This window comes from Eutrigla gurnardus (genome assembly GCF_963514095.1).
Source record: "Eutrigla gurnardus genome assembly, chromosome: 11".
In the NCBI taxonomy this organism is placed as follows: domain Eukaryota; kingdom Metazoa; phylum Chordata; class Actinopteri; order Perciformes; family Triglidae; genus Eutrigla; species Eutrigla gurnardus.
This window is the reverse complement of record NC_139925.1, coordinates 3,568,174-3,580,735: the sequence shown is the minus strand read 5'-3', so window position 1 is coordinate 3,580,735 and position 12,562 is coordinate 3,568,174. Positions and strand designations below refer to the sequence as shown.

At 44.9% G+C, this 12,562-nt stretch overlaps 1 protein-coding gene across 4 annotated transcripts in view; it reads right to left on the bottom strand.

Moving 5' to 3' along the window:
• Window positions 1-12,562, bottom strand: part of rmdn2 (regulator of microtubule dynamics 2) — a 29,506-nt gene that overhangs the window by 4,772 nt on the left and 12,172 nt on the right. For all 4 annotated transcript variants that reach the window (XM_084020583.1, XM_084020582.1, XM_084020584.1 and 1 more), the window contains exons 3-7: window positions 10,811-10,994; window positions 10,609-10,711; window positions 9,373-9,433; window positions 1,870-1,945; window positions 1,286-1,363 (exon numbers count right to left, since the gene is read on the bottom strand). In XM_084020583.1, coding sequence (XP_083876709.1) covers window positions 1,286-1,363; window positions 1,870-1,945; window positions 9,373-9,433; window positions 10,609-10,711; window positions 10,811-10,994 — 502 coding nt within the window. The remainder of the gene's footprint in view (window positions 1-1,285; window positions 1,364-1,869; window positions 1,946-9,372; window positions 9,434-10,608; window positions 10,712-10,810; window positions 10,995-12,562) is intronic.

Below are 12,562 nucleotides of genomic sequence, written 5' to 3'. Positions count from 1 at the left end.
ATATGTCATATAAAAAAAAGCAACCAGCAGGGAAATTAAGTCCTTTAACTGAAGTCACTGAATGTTGTCGGTATTTGTTTTTTACTCGTTTAGTGACATATCATATTTTTTTAACTATCGCAGACAACAAAAACAAACTTCTCCAGTACTTCCATGTACTCTGATACTTTTCACAGAAGAGGATAACGGCCAGAAAGAATCCGTAATGCTCCCGCCTCGCACCATTCATCAGAGACGTCTAATTGCAGGTGTAGCGTTGCTCTGGCGTCATGGCGGGACCCTTCAAACAGAACCAGCCGACTGAACAACAAACACTAGATCATTGTTGAACACCATCGCAGCCGCAGACGGCCCATAAAACTCAATCCCCGAAAACATCAGGTGTTGCCTTGCAGTCCCCCTCGCTTTCTTATCCTGTAGCGACGGCGTCTAAACTGTAAAACATCACCTCAAACGATTTTCACAAAATACCGACAGCGATTACGTTGATTGACGGATGAGACGGATCGTCACAGAAAACCACCGCACCGCTCTGAAACAACAGGAGGGTTCCTACACCTGTTCCAAAGTCAAATTCAAGCACTTTCCAAGCATTTCAAGGTGCATTTCCATGCTTTTCCAGCACCTTTCAGCTGTGGTATTCAGTACTTATTATGTCACTTGTTCATCACATTAAATGAGATGTTATTGTCCTCTAAACAACCAACATGATGTTTGGAGACAGCTTTTTACAGAAGGACCACAAATGAAAGGAAAACTAATTCCACTAACAGATCCACAGAAATATAATCACCAACTATTTTCATCATCTGTTCATCATCGAAAGTCATTTTTCATAAAGAAATGTCAGAAAATGCTGTTTTCAGTCCCTCAAATATGGAGATCTTCTTTTCTCTGTTCTATCATAGATGTCATCACATAGAACACACATTTCAAGCACTTTAGTCTAAATCCAAGCACTTTTCAAACCTTGAAAACACCACACTAAAATTCAAGGGTTTTTCAAGGATTTCCAGCACCCGTACGAACCCTGCGAGCAGAATGAAAGTGTCTCCGATCCGACTGAAAGCTAACAATGGCTGTGTTAACCTCCCGTGGTGCTTTCTGCAGAGTATCTCAGAGGGGAAAAACAAACCTAAACAGCGGGGAATGAATGAGGGGAAACCGGGGAGGGTTCACAAAAGGGAGGAGGACGTGTCGGCCTCCATAAATCCACCGTGTGTGGAGAGTGTGTGTGTGTGTGTGTGTGTGTGGCACAGTGTGTGTGGGTTGTGTGGTCACGTACGGCGTAGCACCAGCGGCCCAGCAGGTAGTAGGACATCGGGTCTCGTGGCTTCAACTCAATGGCTTTATCCAGATGATCCTGGGAGGGGAAGGAAGGAAGGAAGGAAGGAAAGACAGGCAGACAGACAGGCAGACAGACAGGGAGAAGATGTTCAATGTTGATTCATGACACAGGCTGCTATTTCCACTACCTTCTGTTCTGACCTGATCTGTCCTGCTTCACCAACCCACAAGTATTTCACAAACACCTCTCACACACGCGATCTCGGCGAGCGACCACACACTCCCGGCTGTCACACACACCCTCCCTCCCTCGCTCTTTTCCATTCTGCCTCTCTCTCTCTCCCTTCACCTGTCAAGAGCAGGTACACTGTGTTTGGGGGGGGGGGGGGGGGGGGGGGGGAGTTGGTTGGAGCCGCTGACAGAAGATAAAACGCTACGTGCTGTTGTTCCACACTTCGTCTTATGCAACCCGGTGGCTGTAGGAGTGGTTCAGCGATACGAGAAGCCATTCCCCTCTCCTCTGAGCACACGGGAGAAGCACTGTTCATAGACGAGATATCCATGCAACCATTTCATTTTTACCTTGAAGATGTATCCGTTCTTTATTTTGTTCTGCACCGTGTCGTATTCTGCCATGATGCCACACATGATGGCGTACCTGTGGAGACACAGTGTGTTATCTCAGGTTATACTGACATGAAATTCAAGTCATTTGCTAATTAGCTTATCTAGCGGTGAGATTCTCCTCCTGTCGCCACTGAATCAGAAATGGAGACAAAACATCTGGTCTGTGGTCGCCATGAGTTCTACCATAGAGACTTCAATCAATCGGAACTCCATTCAGAAAACAAGCATTTTAAATGTTATTTGCTAATTGTCAAACAGACCTAACAAACCATGACTTTTGTTTATTAATTTTCTTCATTATGTAGTTTTTTTCTGCATCCTTTTTTAAAAATCTGTTTATTGCAATTAAATCACAATAAAATGGTTTATTTTAGGATGATACAGCTGTAGTAAACCAGCCGATGCGTAGCTTGGTAATCTTAGTGAATAGAGCTCAATTAAGACAGGACGCCATTTGGTTTCCTGGTGAATCTGGGACTTGACATGTACAAAGCAGTAATAATGGTTATTTCAACGATGACTGATGAAACCTTGTCGGTGTCTACGTCGAGGTAAGCCCCTCCCCCTTCCTCCCCGGCACATCTAGTAATGTGAATAACCATCTGATCCTGCAGTCAAACGCGTTTAGTGTGAATGCACCTCAACAGCATCACACCGCAATAGACAGGAATTAAAATGCACTGCATTCGGTCAGTTTATTACTCTAAGAACTGGAAGAATCTCAAAGATCCGACAGCACCAGACTCGGTTCCCGGCTGACTACAGTACGGATGTCAAGCAGGGAAGTTTTTGCGTAGGTTGGGAGGGTTTGGAGAGAAACTTCACCTTTCAGTCACACCACCTTTTGTCTGGGTCACTAACAATGAGAAACCAAAAGGCCTCATTAGGCAACATGGGCAGCAAGATAAGCCGCTTCGCCGTGTTCCTGCCCCACTAATTAAAACGCCGACATGGACCAGTGTGCAGGTGGAAGGGGGGGCGGACAAAGAACGAGTTCAGCTACGCATCTGTAAGTCGGCATGACGCTGTGGGTTTCGGAGAGGAGATAGCTGATCAAAGCCTTTTTTAACCGCGAGGCCGCTTTAATCCTGCTGGTACTCTGTCAAACGCCACAGAGCGTCATGATACCTTTTCATATGGAGGATCGGCGCGTAGCGAGGTCATATGACAGCGTCGTCTGACATGGTGGTGCTGATGGTATTTGGAATCTGCGAGGTGTGTGATATGTGATATTCTTTTTTTCTTCAGTGGGCAACTGTTCTCGGTAGTCGCTCTCACTCTGTTTCTGTCTCTGGATCGGGATCAGGTTAGCGATGGGGCGATATCAGATTTATGGCGTATCTGGATAAAAGAAAAGTTGATCTTGGTGAATTTTCATTATCGGGAAGTCTCGCTCACTATCTTGTTATACAGGTAAAAAATAAAGGATGTAATTAAATCTATTTATAATGTATTCATGCAGGGAGTCACTTCTGATTTATGATTACTTTTTTTAAGATCCGTTTTCACAAAAGAAAAAGGATGTTTCTGATATGTGAAGCAATAAAAAAAATGTTTCTCATTTTAGTGCAATTTTAAGAATTTCAAGCACATTAAAAAAAATAATTAAAAAAAACTTAGAGAAATGGTCCAGGTGCGGTGCACTGTGAAAATTGTACTACATGATTAGCAGGTAATTCCTAAATTAAGATAAGGTAGGTTCTAATATGCAAGTTAGAACAACTGGCGAAATGATGACATGAAAAAAAAAAGATGCATAACTCAGTTGGTTGTAACTGGTTGAAACATAATGCAAACATTAATCTCTGCGCCCACCCTCATTACTCCCACTCACTGCGGCCGGTGTGGAGAATTAACCATGATAAGACAAGTACTAACCACAATGCGAGTGCCCAGAATATTCCCAGAAAAAGAAAATTGTGAAGTATGTGCAACTGTATCCAAATCGCTGCCACTGGTTGGCGCTTGATGCACAACATGACAGGACTAAGAGATGCTATCTGTCTGCAGTTGTGCAGCTCAGCTTCCAATGAAAGCACACGGAAAGTCTTTGAGCAAATCCCTCGCCGGCGACTGAATATCTGCTGCTGCCGAGGAGGAAATGGGAGCCGGGACACAGCTGGTTTTTACGCCCGGCCGCCACATTTTAATTCAACTTTTGAGTTCCTGTCATATGAGTAGTGGCTCCTCGACGTGGCTGAATATAATTAATGTTTTTATGCCTGCCTGCCTGCCTGCCTGCCTACCTGCCTACCTACCTACCTACCTACCTACCTACCTACCTACCTACCTATCAATCTATCCACCTACCTACCTACCTACCTACCTACCTACCTACCTACCTACCTACCTACCTACCTATCTATCCACCTACCTACCTACCTACCTACCTACCTATCAATCTATCCACCTACCTACCTACCTACCTACCTACCTACCTACCTACCTACCTACCTACCTACCTACCTACCTATCTATCCACCTACCTACCTACCCACCATATCACGGCATATTAAACTACCTGTACGTGATATCATCCACAATGCTCGGGTGGTAAGATGAGGCAAGCAGCAGCATACCAGAGAGGGGGTAGTAATCTGGGTTGAGATCCAGTATTGCCCAGGTGAGGGCCGTGGGGAGAGGTTGCTCAACATCCAGGTTACCGCAACACATATTTTTACTCTTCTCTGATTGGCCAGCGCCAACATTATTCAGCATGTAGCAATTCTGGCAGTGTTTACAAGAAGAATGTGGCCGTGTCATAATATTGGCTCATCTCAGGCACCTGGACTTTCCCCAGTGGGGGGGGGGGGGGGGGGGGGGGGGGGGGGGCTGTGTATAATTTCCCCAAAAAATGAAGATTGTAAAAACAATGTTTTGCATCTTGTGTGTGTTTTTGTGGTGTTATGCAACATGTATTGTCATTGAGTGAAACAGCAGCAGGCCTCCAGCGGAGAGAGGCGGGGTGAAGTAACGGGAGTCAGCGTATAAGAAGTGTGGAGTCGGGAGGTGTGTCGAGCCTCAGGGCAACCTACTGTTGTTTGTCATTTCCTTTCTTCACAGGGTTGAAATACTATATCTCCCCCTCCCCCGACTGTTTAAGGCCAGAAAAGGGGAAATATCAAGAGGAGGAGGTGGAGGAGGTGGGCGGCAGCGGGACATGACAAAGGGGAAGAGGAGAGCAGGACAGAACAAGGTAAGTCCTCAGCACTTCCACCTCGGCTCAGTGAAATCCCCCCACTCTACTGGGCAAAAACAAAAAGGGCCTAAGTGTCAGCTGCTTGGCGGAAACAGCAGATTGATTTCAGCCTTTTAAAATCCAAGCACAAGAGAACTCATTAAAAAACAAAATAACAGGGGAGGGGGGGGACACTCCAGGCTAAAACCTGCACAGGAAACAGGGAGCAGGGAACTCGAGGAATTTCGAGGACGAGCCGTGTGGAGGGCAGCGATACGCTTGGGCCCGTGACAGGACGAGGACCCCATGGTGTTTTCTTTGCATTGGGAGGAGGGATTTGTGTGACACACAGGGTTTCCATGGCGACTCGGAACAGAGCACAACAGTTGCTGCGTGCGAACGCCGCCAACAGAGCCACGTGTTTGAAATTTAAGTTGTCTGTTCCAGAGGTCAAAGTGACCCCATTACCACCCCCCCTCGTCAGACTGGCACTGCCACAGGCTCCCCTGCTTAATCCGCTGGGGGCCTTTGTACCACCAGAGAGGCCCTGTAGCCGGGGGGATTTACACAGGGGCCGAATTCACATTCACGCGGCGGGATCATTGAAAACGCACCTATAAACAAAGCCGGCTGATACAAAGAATGCAATTCACATCCCACCCGAGATTACACAAATAGGCTTCAACACTCGTTGTCACGGAACGCACGGCGTGTAACCCGACGCAGCCACACCGCGTGCCCTCCACGGCGTGTGCCTCCGCACCGCGTGCCCTCCACGGCGTGTGCCTCCACACCGCGTGCCCTGCACGGCGTGTGCCTCCGCACCGCGTGCCCTGCACGGCGTGTGCCTCCGCACCGCGTGCCCTCCGCACCGCGTGCCCTCCACGGCGTGTGCCTCAATACCGTGTGCCCTAACACCGCGTGCCCTCCACACCGCGTGCCCTCCGCACCGTGTGCCCTCCACGGCGTGTGCCTCAACACCGCGTGCCCTCCACACCGCGTGCCCTCCACACCGCGTGCCCTCCACACCGTGGGCCCTCCAAATCGTGTGCCTCTACACCTGCCACATCAGCTCTCTTTGATAAAGGTGGTTTACTAGAAAGCTCTCCCGAAGAACAAAACCCGAGGAGGAGAAGGTGCGTTTTGTGACGTGACATGAAGAGAATTAAAAGTAATTAGGAGTTGCTGACAGTATCCATCTCAACGGTGCTCTTTGAACGCCTCGATACCGCATCCGACTTAAAAAAAAACTCTTTCTCCATCTCTCAATCCATCTCTCCTGGGATAAAGGACGGGAGTTTTTGGGTTGCATGACTGAGTGGGAAAATATGCGTAATCTCCTGCGAAGTGATGACTGTTACGTGGAGATCACGTCCATTCATCACTTCGAGCTCTTCAAACGGAACGCTGCGTGTTTTTTTGACCACATGAAGTTTGAAAATGTCTTGGATTTGTAGCTGCACATCATCAGTTCTTCACAGGTAAAGGCTCTGGTTATTTAGTGTAATCCCTGGTTCTACGAGGACAGGCTGAGATCTTTCATGACGGGTTTCGGCGCTATTGACATATAAAACAAACTCACAGAATGAGCTTCCTGGTTCTTCAATGCTGATGGTACTGCAGCTGATTTAGCTTTGTTTCACATCACAGCATATAGGAAGGAAGGACAAACCTCGCAATTTAAGACTAAATTCAAATGTATTTGGGGATCCAGGCCTTTAGCTGAGCTGCTACATTAGTTTGCATATGTTTTTTTGGTGGATTATGTTAAATTAACAAACTACAACAAGAATCCCTGAAAACTGTGGCCTCATCTCTTAATTTTCTCATCCAGCTGGTGGGTCGAGAATATGGAAAGTCTAGCTACATATATTCATTTGGGTTTTAGCATAATTATATATAATTAAAATTATAATTATAATATATATATATATATATTTTTTTGTTGCACCAATTATTTGCTTTAATACTGTATATTTTGCGCCTGCATCTTTTCTATTTGTGCATGAATTTTCACAGAAAAAACATGCTGTTACAAAGATGTTGAAAGTAATTTGTAGATCTCATATCACGATAAATATGGAGCATTCATTTGAGACCGACTGGAACAATTTAATAGAGTATAATTAGGCTTGATGGCAATGGAAAGGTTTAACCCTCAGGTGTTGCTTCATTTACTACCTCCTTGAGTCATTAGGGACAAATATGTCCACTTCACAAAGACTGCTATAATAACTTACTTTTTTTTAAAACTTCAGCCCTGCTCAAAACTACCAAACATTCAATCATTTTGAGTTTTTTAACCTTTTAAATGTCGTTTGTTTACTTGATGTCACTGTTGTTATTTATTTATTGTTTTCCATAAAACTCATTTTGGGTGGCTGGGGCATTTATTTAAAAAAAGGAAAGCCATCCATTGAGTCGGGGGGGGGGGGTGGGGTGGGGGGTGGGGTGTACAGCCGTCAGTTAAAGTCGTTACAGTGGCGGAGCAGGAAGCTGACTGACAGCGCATCCAAAACATTGTCTGCCAAATTGTGACAAGTTGGGCGTGCGTTCAAGAATACAGGTGACAAGTTTTTCTCACGGCACTGGAACACAAAGTAAACAGTTACCTCAGACATAAACTTCCTTGCAACACTGCCTGGCACCGACCCCAGTCCCTCCTCCTCCTCCTCCTCCTCCTCCGAGTGCAGCTTTACCTACTTTGTCCTGTCCGTTCAATTTAGGCCGTGTTTCTGCTCAGTTTAAGGATCTTACAAATTCCATTAGTGGATATAGGATTAGGCATTAAGCTTTTTTAAAAATCTGTTGCTCTTAATTAACTAAACAAACACAGCCTTCTATTTCACTTGACGTCTCGAGTGCTGGGGCATGTGCATGAGCTAATGCTAATTATTCCCTAACGAAGGGAGAGAGAGCGGGGCTTTCTGGCTCCGGCGGGGCCGCCTGGGTCTGTTTTCCAGGGGGAAAACTTCACACGCATGTATACGGAGAGCAACCACATGATCTCAGTTACACGGCTAATTCAGGGAATGTAATTAATGGTAACAAATACACACACACTGGGGAAACTATCACTACTTTATAAACAATCAAATCAGTGGAGTTCATATATGCTCAGTGCAGACAAAGCTAGCTTTGTGTTACGTTTTTTTTGCTGAAGCTGCATTCGAAGAATACTTTTGCAGTTGTTTTGAAACCTGAGTGGCTGCAAGCTGATCTCTCGCTGCATCTGGTGCAATCTCCATCTCTCTCTTTTTTTTTTTTTCATCCAGGGATTCCATGTATGATCAGCCAGTCAAGTTTTGACATGTGCACTGTTTCAGATGAGGAATGCACCACAGGGGCACTGCACAAATACAAACGGGACTCATGCCATCAGGACCAGTCTGCGCAGCTAATTAAAAGCAAAAGGGGGATTTTTCCCTGCATCACAGAGGGATACGAGGGTGGAAGAGGTTCTCCCGATTTCCTTTGTCTGGAGAATCACCTACGGCGCCGAAATTCCCCCTCAACTTAATGTCACCCGCTCAAAGAGTCCATTATTAGCCCTTTGGAAATGTCCACTAGATTCAAATCCACAATACCCATCAGTAGCATAACCTCAGGCACTTCAGCTGTTAGTATGCTCCATGCATGTGAAGCAACGGCAATAACAGAAGGCCATGGATCACATTTTTTCCAGTGTAACCGTCAAGTCTACCTGAGTGAAGTCGACCTGGGCCGTGTTTACATTCCTCAAAGTGCGTGTGATGCTATCGGGTGGATGAGGGGTGATCTACAGGAGGAGGAAGTTTGGGGGTGCACATCTGCAACGCCACTATACCATAACAAATATGCACTTTTCTTTGCATGTTGCAGTCTGTGTTGGCTTGGTCCAAAAGAGGAAATTATTCACATTTAATTCTGTGGATTTTTTTTCTGGATTCATTCAAGTTACATTTGCTGAACTGACAAAAAAAGAAAGAGTGCCTGAGTAAACATCCAGTCGAACACGGAGGAACGGCTGCTCCAGGCGAACACATCACTCAAACACACACCACCCCCCCCCTAAACACCTCTCACCTGGGGAAAGTACCTGTGTTTATGCCTTCATTCTGTCTCATAGCATTTAGTGAAACAGTTAAAGTGGTTTGGAATTCAACCGTTTCACGACTCGCAGAACGGTGGGCTCGATGCCGGCACGTCACATGCCTTCAAACTGCATCAGAGGGGTGATTTGCATTGGAAATGTCAGCTGGAAAGACTTGGAGGGGACGGAAACAGAACTCAGAACTTACCACTGATGACTATCAGCACATGTGGGGTTCAGGCTCACCGCCTCCTCACCGACTTTCTTCCCTAAGAGCAAAGATAAAGGGAAGGACAATAGGTGACGATGCCCCACAAGAAACACAAATTCAATGTTCTCACACAACCGGAGGAGACAGCGAGGATTAGGGGGCGTGTTGACTGAGAAAAAACACAACAGGATATACATGAATCGACAAAACATTGACGGGGCCACTGGATTAGAGCAATAAAAACAAAAAGTGACATGACATGCGATCCAGGAAGAAGAGCTCAGGTTTTAAATCCTTCATCACTCTTGGAAAGTGGCTCATTCCGGCCGCTCTATTAATATCTAAGTGAACGTTAATATGATGCTTTAAATAGTCCTGTCAAAAAAAAACAATGTCAAACGCTGTGACACAGGCGTCTTTACAGGAAGCACCTGGCACGACTCTGATTAGTGGCACATTGATAGAAACAGGTCAATCCAGTCTGAACTTCAATCACAGAACAGCCTTCTTCCTCTCGTTTGAAAGAAATGCATTATGGGTCACGCTACAAGGTCTTAGTGTAACACAAGACAAGCATGGAAAGTCCTGCTGCTCCGCTTTAAAAGAGTTTTCAGTGGGAAAAACATTTTGTCATCAGGAAGATGATTTATAGACTGTGAAGGTCGTCTTTGTTGAGTGCATGACCTGTTTAAGTTCTGTTTAAGATCACGCTGGTGGATCAGGGTGCAGCTGATTACCTAAAAACTCATATGTGTGTTTTCAATGTATGTCACATCGTGTGAGCTAGCTAATAAATCATGATTACAATCTGTGTCCCAATGTAAAAGCAGTGGTTGCTTTTGACGTCATGTTCTATTAATACCTGCTATTATAATTAATTGTTTTTTAATTAAAATACATTACCTAAGCGTATTCAAATCCAATACACATTTTGGCAACAAAGTGGATCGGACCGACCTGATAGGACGCTAGTTCAAGAGAGTTTAAGCAGTATAAAGTCATTGGATGCATGCTAGCGTACGTGCATGGGTAAGTATGTCCGTGCACGTATATATGGAGGTATAAGTAAGGATTTTGTTCTTGTGTAACTAGGTGTCATCTCTATCTGCAATTTATGTGAAGGGATGCCGTTTCCATATTATTTGCATGTTTTATTACTGTATCTGTATGCATACTTTACTGTCAACATGAAGTCATAAGAAGTTGTTCACAAAAGGACTGCGAGTGGATTACCGGTCGCTGCATTGCTCTTCTTCTCCTCCAGAGTGGAGCTGACGTCGTGGACATCGCAGTACGCTCGGATCAGCCGCCAAAGAAACGGTGAGTTGTGTCCAAACTACAAAAAGTGCATCCAAGTATTTAGACATAGCGTTCACAGCTTTGCTGACGTCTGTCAGTTACAACGATGGGAGTCAACAAACCAATTTTAACGCACCTCTTCTCTCTGCTCCAGAAGGAGGTCAAGACTTTCCCTTTTGTCGGATTCAGCGCCGTGATGCAAACTGTCGATCCTCTCGAGGAGGACGCACAGCTTGTCTGCGGGTCGTTCTTCTTCATCGCTCGGCTCGGCGTCACTCGGCTCTTCGTCTTCCTCAGAGTCGGTCAGTGCAGTCATGTACCTGAAAGCACAAAAAAACATGGTGTTTACTTTGATGTCAGCTACACCTTTTCCAACGTCAAATTCAAGCACTTTTCAAAGCATTTCAAGGTGCATTTCCATGCTTTTCCAGCCCCTTCCAGCTGTGGTAAACTCCATCTTTGTATCAATCCAATGGTCAGTATTCAGTCTACTTATTCTGTCACTTGTTCATCACATTTAATGAGATGTTATTGTCCTCTAAACAACCAACATGATGTTTGGAGACAGCTTTTTACAGAAGGACCACAAATGAAAGGAAAACTAATTCCACTAACAGATCCACAGAAATATAATCACCAACTATTTTCATCATCTGTTCATCATCAAAAGTCATTTTTCATAAAGAAATGTCAGAAAATGCTGTTTTCAGTCCCTCAAATATGGAGATCTTCTTTTCTCTGTTCTATCATAGATGTCATCACATACAACACACATTTCAAGACCTTTAGTCTAAATCCAAGCACTTTTCAAAACCTTGAAAACCCCACACTAAAATGAATTTCTTTTCAAGGATTTCCAGCACCCTTATGAACCCTGCATCTCAGTCAAAGTCTGTTTTTTGTTGTTGTAAAATTACAAGCCATGTTGTGCCAGTCGCTGATTATAAAACGATCAATCTTCACTGTCTACTTACACACAAATGCACAGGGTTTGTTTACATAAGTGGGTCACTTTAATTGTTTATAAATGCTAGCTGTGTAGAAACTCTTGACGTCTGAAGGTGGATACCTAAAGGCTTTTCCAAGGGGAAAAAAAACCCACACAGGGAGAATTGTATTTCATGGTGAGGCACGCAACACTCGCATTAGAAGTTTTTATGGTGCCCTTTCAACTGTAAGTATGCACAAACACTTAAGGAGAAGCAGTTAAAAAAATAGCTTTATTAATGGGACAGGTATAAAAAAATGAAATTAAAAGGCACAAGACATGGGTGAAAATATGAAAAGCCTGTATTAAGTGTTGGCAGAGGCTGCATGTGCGTCATTGGTGGTTAAGGGAGTATGTTGGGCTGCGAGCCACGGTTCTGGAGGGATGTGTCAGAGCGGGCCGCCACCGACAGAAACACCCTGGACCCAACAGGTGCCTCGAGCCGGAGGCTGCCTCCCGACTCCACCCCCATAACTCACACCTCCAAACCTGCGTGCTGTGATCACAGGAGTAACATGAGGGCATTTGAAGCCCAAGAGATTTTTTTTTTCTTCCTTCTCTTCAGAAAAAAGGGAACTGTCAAGAATAACGCCGGCAAAGTCAACAACGCGAGTGAAGCTGCAACGGCACGCTGAGGCGAAGGAATTCTGTCCTGTTGTACAGTGATGATATGTCAGGGTTGTGTTGTTTCAGGGGAAATTAAGCTGATATATCAATCAATATTTTTTTTATATATAAACAATGGATCAAATGCCCCTAAGTGGCCAGAACATCTGTAAAACTACACAAATGATCATTACAACACATTGCTAAAATGAAGCAGCAGATCAAGCACATATGAGTCATCCTGTTAGCGACTGTAATTGCAGATAAACAGCAATATCTATCTAAAGTTTGCAC